Source organism: Cyprinus carpio, chromosome B23 (assembly GCF_018340385.1).
Source record: "Cyprinus carpio isolate SPL01 chromosome B23, ASM1834038v1, whole genome shotgun sequence".
Taxonomy (NCBI): domain Eukaryota; kingdom Metazoa; phylum Chordata; class Actinopteri; order Cypriniformes; family Cyprinidae; genus Cyprinus; species Cyprinus carpio.
The window spans coordinates 19,503,403-19,523,520 of record NC_056619.1 but is presented as its reverse complement, the minus strand read 5'-3'; the positions used below and the strand labels follow the sequence as shown (position 1 = coordinate 19,523,520).

General features: G+C 37.4%; 1 protein-coding gene across 3 annotated transcripts in view; it reads left to right on the top strand.

Moving 5' to 3' along the window:
* The window catches only part of LOC109103473 (plexin-A2), a 201,994-nt gene extending 182,144 nt beyond the window's left edge, over positions 1-19,850 (top strand). For all 3 annotated transcript variants that reach the window (XM_042750415.1, XM_042750414.1, XM_042750416.1), the window contains 6 exons: positions 5,036-5,135; positions 7,861-8,051; positions 9,169-9,338; positions 9,472-9,684; positions 9,857-10,007; positions 16,091-19,850. In XM_042750415.1, the coding sequence (XP_042606349.1) occupies positions 5,036-5,135; positions 7,861-8,051; positions 9,169-9,338; positions 9,472-9,684; positions 9,857-10,007; positions 16,091-16,186 (921 nt within the window). In that variant the 3' untranslated portion in view covers positions 16,187-19,850. The remainder of the gene's footprint in view (positions 1-5,035; positions 5,136-7,860; positions 8,052-9,168; positions 9,339-9,471; positions 9,685-9,856; positions 10,008-16,090) is intronic.
* Positions 19,851-20,118: the final 268 nt, after the last annotated feature.

Genomic DNA, 20,118 nt, shown 5'->3' with positions numbered 1-20,118 from the left:
GTCCAGAGGAGATGCCACAGGACATGCGCACACATATTCTTATAATTATTCCTGAAAGAGCTCATCATATGTGCTGTCATAATGTGTGATCTGAGGAAGAAGCATACATGAAAAGAAATCATACAGACAAAAAAGAAATATAATTTTCATGTCATAGCGTTGAAACTACCTTTGCAAAAATTTACCATGGTAAACATTTCCCACAAAATACTTACTTTAATAATAAGTAATAGTTTTAAATCCACTATAGTTGTAAAAAATAATGCTGTTTTTGTGTCACGGAATTTAGTTTTAAGAGTTTTTAGCAAATTTTCCAGAGCCGATAGTTTTGAGCAAAATCTCATCACAATATATTTTATGTAACATAAATACTGTATATCAGAGCGCTGCCTTTGTACTTTTGACTGAATTGCCTAGCAACTTTTATAATAGCTGTTGTTTTCCTCTGCATACTGTATGTCATATGGTGCAGAAGTGTGTGACATATTCAAAGTAAATCACGATGTATCTTGCTAGGGAGCTGTATACTCATTCTTTGCTATATTAACTCTTGCTGTTTCCACAGAGACTGGTGAAATAGAGAGTTTAGGAAAAGAAAAGAGAAAACAGAAGGCAGGGAGCTGTAGAGAACACTGCATTAAAATACATGACTCCTGAGCTCTCCACACAAGCACCCTCACCTCTCCTGAAATACTACAGATATGCGAATCTCCGCCATTCGTCGAGTTCCTCAATAGAGTAAGAGCATATTTTAAGAGAGCAGACAGTATAATCAGCAGCTGTGTCTCTCTAACATTTTGTTCTGTGGCTTCATAAACCTGTGGTCACCATGTTCTTCGCTGATTAGAGCACTAGTGTAAAAAAGTGTTCATCAGTCTGAATGCTAGCTTAAACATCTTTCTCTGGGCTCTGCTGCTTCTCCCACTCGCTCGCTCTCTACCTTCTCTTTCTCACTCATCCAGTCTTACTTGAAATTAGTGAGCCTCTTGACCTTGTGTAGGCTGAGTGACATTACAGAGGACTGGCAGCGTGTCCCTGAGGGGCCACCGTACTCCTCAAATTTTCCATTTAAATAGTTGGAGCAGCCAACTATTTAAATGAGAGACACTGGCATTGACAAATCAAATAAACAGGCCTCTGTTAATGTGTGCGTTATTATCCCTTGCAGGAAATTGCAGCAGTAGTTGTATAGCACAGTACTTTCAATAAGGCGCTTTAACTAGGAGTGTGCAAAACAATGTATTTCCAAACTCCACTAGTAACCTAAACCTAAACTAGATTGGCAGTCTTAACTGGTTTAAGGTGATGCAAGTTGTTTTTAGCAAGGTTCCTTGAGACCAACTAGTCTTACATAGAAAAAACACTACTGTCTCAAGTCTCTTAAGTTCACCAAGGCTGCATTTATTTGATCAAAAATACATTAATATTGTGAAATATGACCATTTAAAATTACTGCTTTTTTATTCTAATATATTTTAAAATGTAATTTATTCTGTGATGTCAAAGCTAAATTTTCAGCAGCCATTACTCAGTCTTCAGTGGCACATGATCTTTCAGAAATCATTCTGTTATGCTGATTTTGTGCTTAAAAATATTTCTTATTATTATTAATGTTGAAAACAGCTGTGCTACTTAATATTTTTGTGGAAACCATGACACTTTTTTTGTTCAAGATTGTTTTTGACGAAAGGCAAAGTTCAAAAGAACAATATATATATTTTCAAATCTTTCAAATCAAATCAAATCAGATCTTTTGCAACATTGATCAAGAAATATTATTAATATTAAAAAGTTGTGCTGCTTAATATGTTTGTTTTTCAGGATTCTTTGATGAATACTTTAAAAGAAGAGCATTTATTTGAAACAGAAACCTTCTGTAATATTATAAATGTCTTTACTGTCACTTTTAATCAATTTAATGTTTCCTCTTTGGTTAATAGACATTAATAGAAGAACTCCGTTCTCACTCATAATTTTCAGTTACTTTTTTGTTTCTGAATGAATTTTTTTTTTTTGGATTTAAATTTATTTATAATTTATAATTTGAAAAATCTAGTCTTTCACAGTGCACTTTCACAGAAGCAGCCATGTGTGTGCGTTTAGCACAGGCCCTTGATGCTCGTAAGTGTAAGTAAGCTTTGTTGGCTCCAAAAGAAAACCGATATACATCTCTGTTGTATATCATTGTGTAAGATGCTTGGCATAGATCACTGCCGGGGGTTAAGCTGTCTTTTCCAGTGCTGACAAAGCTCAAGGACTTACAGTCTGACATACAAGCCTGTTTGTCAACTGCTCATCACTTATACTAGACATACAATGCAGACGTGCATTATATATTTTAACTGTTAAGAGGTAAATTCCCTTGGATCTCCGTTTTTAGACATCTTACATTTTACATCTCAACGCATTTACCATCTGTATTATGATGCTTTCATCCATTTCAACTATTAAACGCCCATCATTCTGCTGTGTTTATCATGTGGCAAAGGTGTTTCACGCATTTTGTGCTAGCGTGACCGAGCCTGCCGTATTTCAAAGAAGAGGCAGAATGGCGGCTGAGTTAAAGGCGCGTTAGCTCGCGGATCGCCATCAGATAGAGCGCAGGGAGGGGGATCAGAGATACATGGGGAAAAGAGGTCAGCTGTCTGCTTGATGCAAACTATATCATGAGGAATGCTCACCCCTTATCACTCTTACACCCACCGGCGGCCCGCCTGCCTGGCTGAGGATTATCCCTCAAGGGCGAATGCATCTCCCCTCCATCATTTAGGCTCCATACGGCTGCCTCCTCCACCACAGAGACCCGCTGTGGGAGAAGAAGAGTAGATCGTGCATGTGGCGGCACGGGAGGCTACTGTAGATGGTGTGGAGCCAAAAATATAAGTAACAAACCCCATTACTTAAAATAATGTTCTCCAGTGACTAATATTTGATGCTTACCAGCCATACCAGTTCCACAACCCGTGGAGGGAGAAAGTGAGCTGTAAAAAAAAAAAAAGACGTTCGTGAGTGTCATCCCACTCGGCCGGCTCTCTGAGGTGATTCGTCCACAGTTCTGGACTCTTTCAAGTGTCTCTCCAGTCAGGCTATTAGGCCACTCTGCAGTGAGGGTCGGCTGAGGAGAAACCTGCACTAATAGGGTTGGAGCTTATGGGGGCGTACAGGGGCTAAAGTAACACCATCATCAGCCGTGAGAGTGTAGGGAGGTGAGTGAAGGCTCCTAACTACCCTCAGCCTTCACAGGAGCTCAGGAGGTGCTTATCGTCTCCATTATGGTGGACAGAGAGGTTTTCTGAAATGAAATGGACTTGAAATGTGATGTTTTATGTTGACGGGAGATCTTAAGACTGTGGCACTTGACCTAGTTCGCTAGTATCTGAGAGACCTTTGGCTTATAATTGAGGATGTTAACCTATTTTCAGTAGCTGTTGTTAATTGAATAAAATTCAAAATTTTTAGTAATAATTAAGAAATGTTTCTTGAGCTGCAAATCAGCATATTAGAGTCATTTCTGAAGAGTGATTGCTGCATTATTGAGATTACTAATTAATGAATCTCTGAAACATATTTATTATATTCTGTGTGTTACACTGTGCTAAACACAGAGACCAAGATAGGCACTTCCAAACCAGATAGTATGAGAATCGGCCAGGATTTTGCCAGCATGCTTTCAGGAAGTTGCTTTCTTGTGCTGAATCGAGGTTGAGTCAGTTGTCTTTGTGAGGGTAGACCTCATTTCCTCTGCAGCCCTTGACAGTTCAGATTAATACAGAAGATCAGATGGCGCGTGAGCACTCACAGAGCAGACAGAGAAAAATGGAGAGTTTCAACCCAATGTATAAAAGTCCTGGACTCCATAACCTCATCTTTCCTCATCCGTTTCTGCTTTCTCATCTCTAAATGACTCAATCACTACATCCCCTCGCCTGTCAAACTCTTCCTGTTGACCTGCCTTTGTGTTTGTATTTTTACCATTACCCTCCATTCTATGTGTTAGTAACTCTCTTTCGATCTGTGTACATGAATCCAGCTGCAGCTATTGTTGATTATAGTGTAGATTATTTAATTATTTATTTAAGCTATTTCATATTATTAAAAAGCTAAACTTCAGGTTATTCTTTTTCTTTTTTATTATTATAATTTATTATTAAACATTTAGCATATTTTCTCTATGGTGAAAAGTAGCAACATTTTGCAATGCTTTTCCCCCCTCTAATTTAATAATCTAATTTATGGGATGAATTATCAGTAGTTGCTTAGCAACAGGGATATAAAAAATATGCAAGCTCAGCACTGTTTGTCAGTTTGAGTTACCGCAAAATTGCGTTCATGATGTCCAAATCTTGGTGTTACGTGTGTATTTAATTTCCTTTTTCCTTTCTCTTCTTCTTGGGCCATTCATATTGCAGCTTACAGCTATATTTTGTACTATTTAAGCTCGGTACTCACCTTTCTGGAGTGTACAAGGCACAACAGGCAATGAATGACGCCATTACATTTCAATGAGCCTCCCTCTCTCTCTTTTACTCCATCAGTCATCTTTGAGTGCTGTAGAGTGACGTGCGTCCCAGTGAAGGAGATCTTATGTGCTGTCATATGTAAATATGAGTTTCTTGTCTAATCATAATCCTTCATCTGTGCGAAACACGAGAGGCGAAACTCTGCTTTTACCCAAGAAGAGGCTTTAATGCGCATTTGATCCGAGAACACAGCGTGAACACCCCTTATGCATTTATAACTAGAACAGGTCTTTTTGAAGCACTTTAATGTCGCTTTATTTCGGCACTGGGGAGAAACCGAAGAATTTCACACCGTTTTTGAAAAGCAATAGATATGTACTGAGAATCTGTTCTGCAAAAAATATATATTTAATTCTGAAGTAATAACTTCTCAAAAGCAGAATAAAACGGCATTAGTTGTGCTCCACTATCTTGAACGTTTCTTGATAATAAGAGGCTGTGAAACCAAAAACTGTGAAATAAGGATTACAGGGAAAGGAAAGAAGCTTGACTTAAACTTTTTATTTCCTGTACAGGTATCAGACCGCTGTGTGGTTGCTTTGGTGCCCAAGCAGACATCCTCCTACAATATTCCACCCACAACTAGCATTTCTCGAACTTCTATCAGTAGATATGGTGAGTATATTTGTCCGATGATAATGATTGTGGAATTGTCTGTTTAGCTAATTAGAAGTTTGAAGTTCATTGTTTTAAAATACAAGGGTCTTTGAGGTAAATACACAGCTGAAGATTGGCTTTAAATGATAACTGTGCGCACAAGCCATGTGCTGCAGTTTGGCTTTGCAGCCCATAGGATGCCCAAGGGAGCCTTCTGGGCACCAGTGAATGAGAGCAAAAGCGAGAGACCATGTCAGGCAGGATAAGAGGAAGAGAGAGAGATGTTAGCAGTTAGTGTGAAGCACAGTAATGCTGATTTCTCTGCTGAGTTTGGATGCCACCCGTAATGGACACATTAGCTCCTTCCCCATAGCGTTGCTTTGAGGGTGTGCCACAGGGCTCCCCATCTGGCCCGTTCTCATTTTCCATCACACTGAGCTGCAGGCCACTCTCTGATTGCTAATTATGCACCACCGATGATACTTCACACGGGCAAAAAAACTTGAATGACACGCAGCCAAATTCCGGGGCCTGCAATGAAATGGAGCCCCTTGTGCGTTGTCACCTAGCAACCCTGCCAAAGGACGCAACAGAAACATCTCACCTGGCTTCAATTCACTAGATCCACATTAAATGCGGCCCGTATCTGCGTATTACACGATTCTGTTAATCAAAGCTTGAGGATGTGTCTCACGTATATGCGGTATAATGAAAGTGTAATTATCTCTTATCATTTGTAAACATAATGACATTTAAAGTTCAGGGAACACTTCAAACGGCCAAAGACGCAACAAGCAACCTGAGAAATACTCTATAAAGCTATCTTTATTTCTCAGCTGTGCTCTCGTTAACCAACAAACCTCAATCTTTTTGTATCCTCCCCCTGAATTTGGTAGTTACGAGTTTTTAGGGTCACACTTGGCACTTTGATCTATTTTATTGCAAAAGGCTTGTTGTATATTTTAGGAAACTCATCAAATAGGAATGAGATGGCACAACACAACACTGTTTTTGGCTGTTTTTACAACCTGCTCTTGGTTGTGGTGCATAAAAAGCAGCTATCTCATCTGGCAGAGCCCTGGTGCCCATCAATCACGCCATGGCACAGCGGGCACAGCTGTGCACAGGCACCCGCTGATTGATTCATATCAATTTAATGCTCAACACTTAGCAGCTCGGCTCAATTTAGCATGCCAGCACCCCCGGCCCAAAATAACGCACTGCTCACACACCTTTGACTGGCTGGAGCGAGCAACATTGAAAACTCACATTGAAATGTGCACACCAGATTATGTTGGTATGTGATCAAGTGCTTATCCCATAATTGGTTTTTACTGCATATATAAAAAAAACACCCTAGTAATTTTTTTAACATTTTTATATTTAAATATTTGATTGAAATTATAAATATGTTCAATGTATTTACACATAATTGTATAAGCATCCAGTCCACAAGTGAGTCAGATTTTAATCCACTAACCATTCTTAATTCTGTTTTGCTAGATTATAATTATTTAACGGTAATTTAAAATGACCATACTGTCATTGATTAAAACAATTGAGATAATATGAGAACTAAAATCAACAGTTTATCTAATAATTGTGACTTAGTAAGACATTTTGGCTTTTTATCTCATAATTAGTACTAATTTCATATGTTTGACTCTGTCTATTATCTATATTATATTTTGTTATAATTATGACTTAATGATTTACCAGCATTATTTTCTTATGTGCTGAAATACTTTACTGTACTTTACTGATACCTTTTGTCCAAAGAACCAAATCACAAAAATAGTTTGATTGTGAATTAGACTACTCTGAATGTGCTAGATGATTTTTGCATGCGACCAGCAAAGAAAATGCAACCGAAAACTTTCTTTTAGCATCTTTCTCTATTTTATCACATTCACAAAATATATTTTTCGTGACTTTGTATATTTGACAATGCAGGAAAAATCACCACAAAAGTGATGGTAAAGGCAAGTTAGTCCAATTTTCTGTAGTGTATACACACATATACACCCTAGCAGTAATCCCTCAATGCCAATACTATGGCAACGGCCAAAAGGGCTGTAAATTGGCAGTAGCTTAAGGTGGATTGAAACTGCAATCCACTTCTTCCTGTACCCCACTCTGCTAACACCACCATTTCTCTTGGGGTTCTCCCTTGTGATGCTGATCTGCTCAAAATTCCACTTCAGACTTGAAATAGCCAGGGATATTTGCCTTGCTTTGCCTTTTCACATGCCCTTTGAAGCCAGGTGATGAGGACAGAAACTGAGAGAGAGACTTTGAAAGGACGTGAAAGAATATATCACACCATTGTGAGAAGCCAATCCGACCTCCCAAGAGAGCACTCAACCACTGTGAAAAAAGCCACACATCTAATTGGAGAAGTGAGCAAGAGACTGATTACTTCACACGCAAAGATGGAGGGGACAAAGAGATGAGCGGGGAGCTTAACTCATTAGAAATCGTTAGATGCATTGATTAGGTCCTGTGATGCAGACGTTTAAAGCACGTCTGCAGCACAATAAATCAGGACGAGCCAATTATGAAGCCTTTGAAGAAAAGGCCAGAGAGCGTCGACTCGAACAATACAGAGACGAATCCTCTACAGAGAGAGAGGAGGAAAGAGATGGTTAGAGTAAATGAAATGTGAGAGGGCCACGCTCTTTCTGTTCATCCCAAAGAATGGCAACAGGGACGAATTTATCTCTATCTTTCTCTGTTCCCACAGACTCGACATTCCGGTACACAGGCAGTCCGGACAGCCTGCGCTCCCGTGCTCCTATGATCACCCCGGACCTGGAGAGCGGAGTCAAAGTCTGGCACCTGGTGAAGAACCATGAGCACGGAGACCAGAAGGAGGGTGACCGCGGCAGCAAGATGGTGTCTGAGATCTACCTCACCCGCCTGCTAGCTACTAAGGTTAAAATTTGGACTTGCCATTTTTTATGTATTTATATTTGAAAGCTTTCAACAAAATCAGTGCACAAATTATGTGTGTGGTGCAGGGGCATTTCCTCTGAGGTGGTGCCTCCTCAAAATACTGGATGAGAAAGAAATTCGTAGTAGAAAAATAAAATAACGCCAGTATTACAAACTATAATATAATAAATATAAAGTGTATAGATCACTAATTGTCCAACAGTGACACCAGCAGGTAAAGTTATAAAGTTTTAACAGTTCCCCAAAAGCTTGCAGTAAGTTTGGTGGTGGGTACAGTAATTGTAAATGAATTGGGGAAGTCACGTGAGGGGACGCAATGTCTCCATTGTGATGTGACTGGATATGATATGGTTATGTCTGGTTGTGATTGGTTCATGTGATCAGTCCCACTCATGTGTTCATACGCGTTTGCAAATCAGTCTGAATGAACAGTATAATAGCGTTAATGGGAAGATTCATTTAAAAAAGCAAGTAAACAACTCAAACACTTAAATATAACCACTTCGCTGCATCAAAATAAGACTCAAAATGGCATGAAAACAGGATCTGTGAGAGTTTTAGTGATCAGCTTGGAGAAATTTTAACTATTAAAAAGGAATAGCTGAACATAAGTTCACAAATAAAATATATTGTTAAAATTGTTACTGCCTTGAGTTATTGTTTTGGAACAAATGTAAAATGCTTAAAAACACTAACATGAAATTTCATACTTGGGTTTTAAATATTTAAATATTGATTACATTGTTAACGTAAAATTATAAAATTTAATGTTAAATTTTTCTGATAGAAGAAAATGTGACTGGGACATGAATTTACATTTGATAAAATAAAAAAAAAATTGAGGACTTAGAATTAGAAAACTTGTCATTGATACTTTGAAGAGTCTGACCTACTTGACTCACATACTCTAATGTTCACAAAAAAAAAAAAAAAAAGGTCATGGAGTACTAAATTACAACTGTACAAAAAAACCTTGACTGACATTATGGGTGGACACCAAGTGCAAAACAAATGAAGTTCTAGAAAAGTGTATAGTTTGGTTCCTTTGTGTTTGTTCTTAATGTTATGCTTGTTTAACAGTCAGTCTTTCTTTTAGGGTACACTGCAGAAATTTGTGGATGACCTGTTCGAGACTCTTTTCAGTACGGTGCACAGGGGCAGCGCGCTTCCATTAGCTATTAAATACATGTTTGACTTCCTGGATGAACAAGCGGACAAGCATGGCATTCATGACACTGATGTCCGCCACACCTGGAAAAGCAACTGGTGAGAGGACACACTTGTACACAATACCCAACCTCAAGAATAAAAAAAATGACAGTTGTTTTTACCCGGTATCTGCAATTCAAACCAATGTAACTTTTCTCTTTCTATGTTTGTGTCTGTCTATCCCCCGCAGCCTTCCTCTGCGTTTCTGGGTGAATGTGATCAAGAATCCCCAGTTTGTTTTTGACATCCATAAGAGCAGCATCACAGATGCGTGTCTGTCTGTGGTTGCTCAAACCTTCATGGACTCGTGTTCCACATCTGAACACAGATTGGGCAAAGATTCGCCCTCTAATAAGCTTCTTTATGCTAAAGATATCCCCAACTACAAGAACTGGGTAGAAAGGTAAACTATTGAATTGTATTAACAATATTTAAATTTCTTATCTCTTATTTTTGTAGTTTTTTGTAGTATTGTAACAACTCTTGTCCTTCATGCAATGTTAATAATTCAGTAGCATGCTCTCACACAAAGTTGATGTTGAGTTTTGACTGTCGCCCCCTGGTGGTCTCCACAGGTACTATGCTGACATCAGCAGGCTTCCAGCCATCTCCGATCAGGACATGAATGCATATTTGGCGGAACAGGCACGACTGCACTCCAATGAGTTTAACATGCTCAGTGCCCTCAACGAGATTTACTCCTACATTAGCAAGTACAGCGAAGAGGTGAGGAAAAATATAAAAACCGTCAACCCTAATTTTCAAAAAATCCTTATTGATTTCTTGCATTACCGACTTCTTGGCTCAGTTTATCTGCTCTGTACTGAAATCGACTGGCTTCACTGTCTAAAATGCCTGAATATAGCCACAAAAAGTAAATTCTAAAACATTTATTTTGTTTATGGATTGATGGTTCTAGGCTTAGAGTGTCACGATAAAAATACACTGGAATGTTACGTCAAAGCCAGACAATGTTTCTTTTATCTAGAGTACTATTTTCTTTTACTGACATCTAGCTGACAGATGATTGGTTAGTAAACCACGATTTAGTTGCTAAAAGTTGATGTCTGTACTTTAAATACTTTGTCCAAAATCAATACAGCCATTTTTGTGGAATAACTAGCACTTTGAAACAAGATGTACTCATGAAATAGAGTTTCACAGAATGATGTCATCTTTAACCAGTCTCTAAAGCCAGCGGCAGCAAGTTTTAGAGTCACACACACACACACACACACACACTTATGCACAGTGTGGGGACAGACAGAGAGCGAGAATGAATAGGCTTCTGATGAGGAAGATTACACACAGCTAGATCACTGACAGCCACTCTGACACAAAGAGCGCTAGAGTAGGGCCCACGATGGAGATGTTCCAACCGTAATGGCAGCTCCACTCAGGGGACCCATTAGTCTGACCTTTACTTTACACAGCATTTAGGACAGCGCCAAGAGCCTGGAGACACAGCTCCGCCTGCAGCGTCTCCTCTCGCTCTCATGTAAATATCATTTCTTTGGTTGCTGCTCTGTTTTCTGTTGTCCTCACATTCCCGCATACTCTCAATCTCTCTTTTTTGTGTGTCCTTTTCATTCTTTTGTACACATGGTCTGCCTTTCGACAAATGTAGCAGTGATTACCAATGCAGGAGTATGTTTATACCAGGGGTACTTCAGATTCCAGAGGGTACTTGGGAAAATTTCAAGTTTGCTTTGTAGATTAAATCAGTAAATTTACATTTAATAATTTTAAACCAATTTTAGAGGTGTCAAAATTTTTATTTTGGGCTTTTTTTAGGGACAGAAAATATAATATGTGAGTTTTGGGTTAGGCAATTTGTGTGGATGACACAGCGGCTGATTGTACATTATGTTGCTTGTATACAGAAAATTATTTAAATAAATATTAAATACCATATACACGCAAACCACACACACACTAAATATTATATAATAGTACATAATATAAAATGATTATAATGTAAGTTAATATAATTTGTGTGGATAACAAAATAATAGTGCAAAATTTGGTGTGAAAATACAGCTATTTATATAAATGAATGGAAAGGGAATATAAATATTAGGAAAAAAGGTTATAATAAAATATTAAAAAATATTTAATTTTAATAAAAATTATTTATTTTTTTAATTATTTAAATTATTTAAATATATTTATATGTGTGTGTGTGTATATATAGTAAGTACTGTATAATAGTATAAAATTATACTATATATAAACTAGGGCTGTCAAATGATTAATCACGATTAATCACATCCAAAATAAAAGTTTTGTTTACATAATATATGTGTGTATACTGTGTATATTTATTATGTATATATAAATACACACACATGCATGTATATATTTAAGAAGAATATGTTGTTTATATATTAAATATATTTATATATAATATAAAATATAAGAATATAAATATATAAATGTATATACATGTAAATATTTTCTAAATATATAATTTATGTGTGTGTATTTATATATACATAATAAATATACCCTGTACACATACATATATTATGTAAACAAAACTTTTATTTTGGATGTGATTAATCGTGATTAATCATTTGACAGCCCTAATATAAACAAAATGTTGATTTGAGTTGAAAATAATGTATTATCTTTCATGTAGATTTTAATGTATTTTATTACAGATTTCATTTTTATTTCTGTATTTATTAATCTGCAATTCAAATTTTGAATGTTGATTTGAGTTGATAATATTGTATAGTATTTCTTGTAGACATTAATGCAAATATTATTACTAATCTGCAATTCAAGTTGTTTTATATTTTAAGTTTCCTCTGATACAGCTATTTGCATCTTTCCTCTTTTTTTCCCTTGTTTCTTTAACTAGTGACTCTTGAGTGTCCAGCCATCCATCAGACATCCAATCAATAGTGTTCAGAGGCCATTTTTAAAACAGTAACTGCTCAAGATGCTGCCAATTAACTTTTCTAATGTACGAAAGCAAAAATACTGTATTTTATAATCAATATAATAGTAGTTCAAATGAAAAGTAAAAAAGTTTGCTGTCAGGGAATTGAGCCGTGTGGGAGGCAAACAATGTTTGGAAGCGCTAGTGTAGACCTTCAAGCACTTGCTTGTGTTTATTTTCCCTCCCGAACTCCAAAAAAGAATACGCAAGCGCAATGCTAAGAGGAGAACATTCTTTTGTTCACCCAGCCAAATGTGTGTGGCGGGACACTCCGTACCTGCATGCAGTAATTCAGATTCATTTAACAATGCGAATAGGAAAACTGAAAATAATTACCTCTGTCAGCGCTCTGGAGCACTTAACCTGATGAGAGAAGGAGAGAGAGAGAGAGAGAGAGAGAGAGAGAGAGAGAGAGAATATGTGCTTTTCTTAAAATGAAGGCGACTGAATCAGACACAATGATGTGGAGAGTGCTCCTGCAGCTGTGCTGAAATGCATGAAAAATTCAGTGCACGCGCTCCTCGTCAAGTACATGTTCACGCTGTGAACCTGGATCGCAAGCTCGCAGCGGCTGTAGGAGTGTTGACCTGCCCCGTAGCTACAGCCGCGGAGACGAACCCAGCAGGTGTGGGCCCAACTTGGCTCCTATGGCAGGCGTATTGGGAATATCAGGATGCTGGTAGAAGATGAAAAAGACATCTAGTGCCTCACAATCCAGTTGATGGCTTTCAAATTTGACTTTTATGCATGAATGCATCTCAGTTTGATGGTGAAGTGACACTAATGTAATTCCTTATTATCGGTGGGATGAAACTCGAAGCTGAGCAAGGCTGAGCCGAACTTGGTGATATAGCATGTAGTAAAGATCCTAAGGTTTACCCAAAAGGTTGCAGATTAGTTTAAGATTCATGAGACTGTGCCTTTGTGCAAGGCATTTAAAGTAGGGCTGTGCAATTAATCGCATTCGATTGTCATGCGCATCTACGGCTCTGTGTAGTGAATGCTGCTCAATCTGAAAGCAGGTGACGGTGATTTACTACTAATCACGGGACCGGCTTTACTGACGAGATGCGCATGACAATCGAATGCGATTAATTGCGCAGCCCTAATTTAAAGGGCCAGTTTACCTAAAAATAAATAAATAAATCACGCTCAAGACATTCCAGACCTGTATGACTATATGAATCTGTGGAACACATAAGATATTTTGCAGAATGTTCACGCTGCTCTTTTTAATACAGCATACAGAACTTCTGTTTATTCAAACTAGAAGTAACACAATCAGTTATGATACACACAAGAACATGTAGTGGTGGAAATAGCTAAGATTCACTGGGGTTTCCTTAGTGGTGAAATAATTTTACTGTACATTTTTATTATTATTATTATTTTACTGTGAATATGCATAGATGGCATCCAAATCAGCTTGACTACACATTACTAAATATCATTTTGATCATCTTATTTATTTTACAACAAATTACAAGTAAGATTTTGGTCTGTTCCTCAAATATCTACAAAACTTGCATGGTATTTGACCATTTTATGCACTTTTTTGACTAAATCTTTTACACCTTATTAAAATTAATTACAATTTTTAAAATTAGAAATATTGCCTTTACCAACTAACTAAGATATTTTAAAGTTGAATCAATTAAATCAATAACTGGAAAGGAAATGTAAACCTTAACTAAAATTTAAATAAAAATTTATTAATCTTACAAAGAGCGATATTAATATTAGTATATCAGTAATACTACAATAACATTGTTTGACAGTTCCTGTACAGTTACTTTTTTATGCTTTGATGTATGATAACAAATGCGGAGTGAACATTCTGCAAAACGTTTCTTTGTGTGTTCCATAGAAGGAGAAGTTTGGATAAACAGAAGCACAGAATTTTAATTTTCATTTACTCCTTTGAAGTACTTGTATAGTTTGGATAAACATGTCAGTTGAGCAACATAGTATTTATAAGGTTGGAAGTATTAGATCGCTGTGAGATTTAGAGCAGTGAACCAGATTGTCTTTGTTTACAATCAATCATTCTTTCGAAGTTACAAGAGGAGATTTCCACATACACCCACCCTCCAGTGCTCGCACATCCACCATTTTAGACTTGGAAAGCTATCATTAATGAAGCCCCATCTTGGCTCGCTAGATGCGTATCGTATCGATCTAGATTCCCATTTTTTTCACTGTTTTATGTGTAAATGAATAGCAGACAGAAGCCACGATGCCACTTCCTGCCGTGTTCCTCTGACACCGCAGTCAGAGATTATGACATGAGCACGGAGAGGGGTCGATCCCGTCCAACCGCCCCCCTCTCAACATGATTCCACATTTTTGACTGCTCTGTTTTCAGAAAAACACACACAGATGGAAATGAGAGATGACACTCTGCAGTTTGGGTCAGACTCAAGTTATACTTTCCTTTTTAATGAAATATTCATGCAATGAAGTCTCTGGCAATTTTTCTCTCAGAGACTGAAAATTAGTCCAAGTCTCCTATCACAGTGAGCAGTAACTGGTAGGTGATAATTAGATGTGGAGTATGTTGTCTGAAGAACGTGTCTGGTTTTTAATGGTTGCCTGAAACGGTTTTATGTTTTAGTTGATACATCACCTTTGTTCACATTGAACCAAATGCTGATTTGTTTTTCAATCTTTAGGAATGTCTGTAGTGTCAGTTTCCAGGTGTTGATGGGTGGTCTGTTTGTTTTAGACAGCATTGTTATTATCTTCCAAGAAACTTTCCTACATCTAACTTTCCAACACATTTCCCTTGTGTTCTAGATATTTATTATATTTTTTAAAGTTAAAGGGATACTCCACCCCAAAATGAAATTTTTTTCATTAATCACTTACCCCCATGTCGTTCCAAACCCGTAAAAGCTCTGTTCGTCTTCGAAACACAATTTAAGATATTTTGGATGAAAACCGGGAGGCCTGTGACTGTCCCATAGACTGCCAAGTAAATAACAGTGTCAAGGTTCATAAAAGGTATGAAAGTTGTCATCAGAATACTCCATCTGCCATCAGACATGCAATCTGGGTTATATGAAGCGACGGGAACACTTTTTGTAAGCGAAGAAAACAAAAATAATGACTTTATTCAACAATTCCTTTGTCAACAGTCTCCTCTGTGTCTCCATATCACCATATGCTCTTCTCTATTATCCGCGCCACAAGGAAGCGCTGTTTCTACAAGTATTTAGCTTTGATTTGAAAGAAAACAGCGCATCCTTGTGGAGCGGATGATACAGAAGAGCATACGCAGCATACGGTGATATGGAGAGACACAGAGGAGACTGTTGACAAAGGAATTGTTTAATAAAGTCATTATTTTCATTTTCTTCGCTTACAAAAAAATGTTCCCGTCGCTTTATATAACCCAGATTGCACGTCTGATGGCAGATGGAGTATTCTGACGACACTTTTTATACCTTTTATGGACCTTGACACTGTTATTTACTTGGCAGTCTATGGGACAGTCACAGGCCTCCCGGTTTTCATCTACAGTATCTTAAATTGTGTTCTGAAGACAAACTTTTACGGGTTTGGAACGACATGGGGGTAAGTGATTGACAAAATTTTCATTTTGGGGTGGAGTATCCCTTTAATATCAAACATTCTTTTTAAATAAAATCAATTTTAAGATATATTTTAATGTTCTATTATAATAAATATATTCTGTCCTGAGATTAATTAATTAACTATTAAATGCTTTATAAAATTTTTGATTTTTCCATCCTTCATTATGTTATAATGTGTTCTTCAGAGTATACAAAATCTGCTCCCTCACCTGAGATCTGTCGTAATGCCATACAGCGATTAACGCCTTCCTGTGTTCTTTTCCTAGATCACTGCTGCACTGGAACAGGACGAAACAGCGAAGAAACAGCGACTGGCCTACAAAGTGGAGCAACTCATTGCCGCCATGTCACTCGAGAGCTGAGAGAAACACAAAGCTGGAACGAAGGACGAAAGTCCTTCAATCAGTCAAACCATCATCCAAAGCCTCTCCACACAAAAGAGACAAACACTGGCTAGAGACTCGATACCAACAATAGCTTGTGCTTTTTTTCTACAATTTTGTGAAGAGGTCACCTTTAAGACCAATGGACAACTATTTGATGAAAGCAAGTCACAAGGCTTTCATCTTGAGGACGAGATCAGGAGTGGAAACTGTGGAGTTCTGTTTTTAGTTGTCTTTCGTTTTGGGCGAGCAGCTTCCTTGAACATTTTTTCTTTATCTGGATTGTTGTTGTTGTTTTTTTCTTTACTTCATCTGGTTCAATGTGCCTAGCACTCATTTACATGATGAATGCAAGACATCGATACTTCCTCAAAAATGTGCTTACTAAAACCATTTCAGGAGGATTTGACTGAAGGAAACGGACATCTACTGCCTCGCCATTACCGTCCAGTTGGTGGCTTCTACTTCCAAATTTTATTTTTATACATGAGTGCTTTTTGAGTTTGTTTCATTGAGTCAGCTAGTATAATTCCTCATCACTGGTGTGGCAAAAGTTCAAGTCTCTTTCTTTCCTTGGAAAGCAGCGACTGCTACCACCACACGTGTGTGTCGACACGCTAGTACAAACTTAGACTTTCGACTCCAACTGGCCTGAGAGACCACAAGGCATCGACATTGTTTGGGAAACAATGAAACCCCAACAAAAAGGGGGCCAAAGTTCAACCAGCATGTCCCTAATTCTCTTGGATTGACCAGAAGCCAGTATCAAACTGGATGAACTCCGCTCTACGGTCTCTCTATGTGCATATGTCCTGTTTTCTACATGTTAGCGTGTGTGAATGTACAAATGTTACTCTATTTTGTCTTCGCATTTTTGTTGCTTTTCTAAAACAGGAGTCAGTTGAGCTGATCTCCACGGCACGACGTCCTAAAGAACTGAAAATCCCTCTCCATAATAGCGCTGCTTAGATTCTAATACGCTAGCGGCGATGAGTAGCACCTTCAGCTCAAATGACACATGGAGAAACCCCACCATCCCTTTCAAACAAATGGACTCGCTTGAGATCATCTTACCAGAGAGTATTAATTATTATGTATGGTCCAATGTGTGTGTAGTCTGCATGCATTATACAGTACCTCATATAAAGTAAAAAAATAGTCTCCTTTCCCATTTACTCTTATGTTCAAGTGCCAAGAGGTCACGTGAGTTGTGGATGACTCAGAGGAATGTCGATGATGTAATATACCATGTCACTTCCTTTCTGTACACACCCGTCGGGATTAAGTGCCAAAAGATCACTTATTTACGCACTTGTCGGTTGATGCTTTATTAAGGGAACGGACCCTGTATACTGTAAAAAAAATCTCTGGTTCAGAAGGTTCACTCGCAAATTCAGGTACGAGAAGACCATGAGCTTGGAACGGTATTTGTAAATATAAAGTATTTGTAAAATACTTTAGGTGTCTGGGATCTTGATAGCTTGAGTGGGTTCTTTCCAATCTCTTTTATTCCCCCACCTGACATGAAGTATGTCAACAGAACGCATGAACAAAAGACAACATAGCTTTCATTTATAATGCATGATGGCAGGTAGAGCTGTTTTTGAAGATCATCCGAACCAAAACAGACAAGGTTGTTCAGGTCAGAGTCATCTTAGGTTCACAGTGGTATTAGGGAGAGACTTAACTTCTCCTCAGCTCAGTTCATATGGTAAAAATGCAGTATCGGATGTGAAGAAACGGACTGAAACAGCTCAAATGGCACTTGTTGTTTTTCCCCCTGTGGCCTTAGAACATTGAATCTGTTATTTCTAGTTCATTTAATCAGTGACGTGTCATTTTTCTCCGTTTTTGTTAGCTGTGTTTGAGACTAATCAGATAAAGAGAGGCAGTGTGATGATGGAGAAGGGATGGAAGAGGCATGTCCTCGCCCAGACGAGTGCTGGGTGGTGTCTGCTGGAGTGTTTGAGAAGCATAGGAATGAGATGGAGAGAGAGACAGACCCCTTTAGCTTCAGATTCCTCCTGATGCTTTGAAGCTCGCCTTTGATCTCAACTAGTTTGTGCACAGTGTGATCAGGAGACAAAAAAAAAACACATCAAAAATAGGTTCCAGTGCAGGAGATTACAAATGAAGAGCTGCATGAAAGACAATGAATTAATCTGTTAAAGGAATAGTTCACCCAGAAAATTCTGTCAGTGTTTACTTGTCCTCATTCGAACCTTCTATGACTTACTTTCTTTCATAAAACGCAAAAGGAGAAATTTTGAAACATATTTTGGTCGATCTTTCACATACAATTGCAACAAAAAGGAAATTATACTTTCATTCTTCACAAAGGATGGAAAAGAGCATCATAAAGTAGTCCATATGTGCTATACAGCTATACAGAAGTTTATCTTCTAAAGTCATTTGATAGATGTGGGAAAGTAATAAACCAAAATTTGTGAATAAATCATTTAGAATGGTTTTGGGAACTAAATCAACAAATTCTTTTAAAAGATCTGCATTTCCAAAAAGCATTGTAAGCTTATGTACATCATAGACCCATTGGGCCTCATTTACGAAATGAATGTATGACAGAAAATTGGGCGTACGGTCATTTCAACGTGAAACTTGGAATTTATCAATATGGACGTGAGCGGTGGCTACGATCAAGTCTCATGTCTGGTCTCAGCTCGTGTACGCAAGTTTTAAGTTACTTGAACTTGCGCGCAGCATAGTAAATATGGTGGAGAATTGTAGAATGACAATTTTTTTTCCGAAGCTCATTAATCGATTGTTAAACAGTAAGATTAGAATGTCTTTTTGTTTTTATGCAGGGCTTTAGCTTTATATGTGTGAATAGCAGCGTTCAGTCGTCGCATCATGCACCTGCAGTGCTTCTGTGAATGGAGAAAACCGAAATTAAGTCTATAAAATAAATAAAATAAAAAGTATATAATAGGCTATAATTAACAGATTAACAAAAGAAAAAAAAACACTGCAACAAGTATAGGCTAAGCTCGTTTTTGTGACACTCTTAATGCATTTTATTTATTTTCTTTGTATCTTTTATTTTTATTTTATAGTTTAATATATAATTTTATAACTCCTTGTTCTGTTCTGAATACCTTTAAATTTAAAATATTTGTTGTAGAGTGAGGGGAACTAAATAGGCTGTTTATATTTACTAGTATTTTAATATACATATAACTTACATAAATTAATGTAGCCTAATTGTTTGCAATTACAAGGTTAAAGGGTGTTTTTGGAGTAAGATCAGTTTCTCTTTCTTGAGATTACTTCCTCAAGGGTTTTGTTCCTCTGTGTCGTAAACTCTAGGGTTGAGGCTTCTAAACCGGGGTGTTTTTAGGGGTGTGATATTCAAATGGCAATTGTTTTCTGCTGCAACATTTATCAACATGCGATCATTCATATGATGACATTGGTGGCATACGGATGTTTCATGAATCACACGTGAACTTGTATTAACATATTTGATTTGTGCGCACGTATCTGCACTCGTTTCTATGTTGGATTGATAAATGAGGCCCAATGAAACCAATGGAGCTATGATCAATTTAGTCTTACGATGCTTTTAGGAAATGCATCCCTGAATCAAAAAAATTATTCAGAGCTATTACAAAAAAAAAAGGAACGGTTTAAGGTAAATAATGTCAGTTTCTCACACAAAATTATTGCATTGCTTTGATATTCGTATGAACTTCTTATGGCACTTTTGTGTCCTTTTTGAAAGTTGAAAGTTTTATAATGGAATTATAACTACAAAAAAATTCTTACAAGTATTTTTGTCCAGTATAATATCAAAGCATGCTTTATAAAAAAAAAAAAAAAAAAATGTTTTTTGTTTTACATCATTGGCAGATATTTTATTTTATTTTAGCCAAAAACTCAAGTTTAAAATTTCT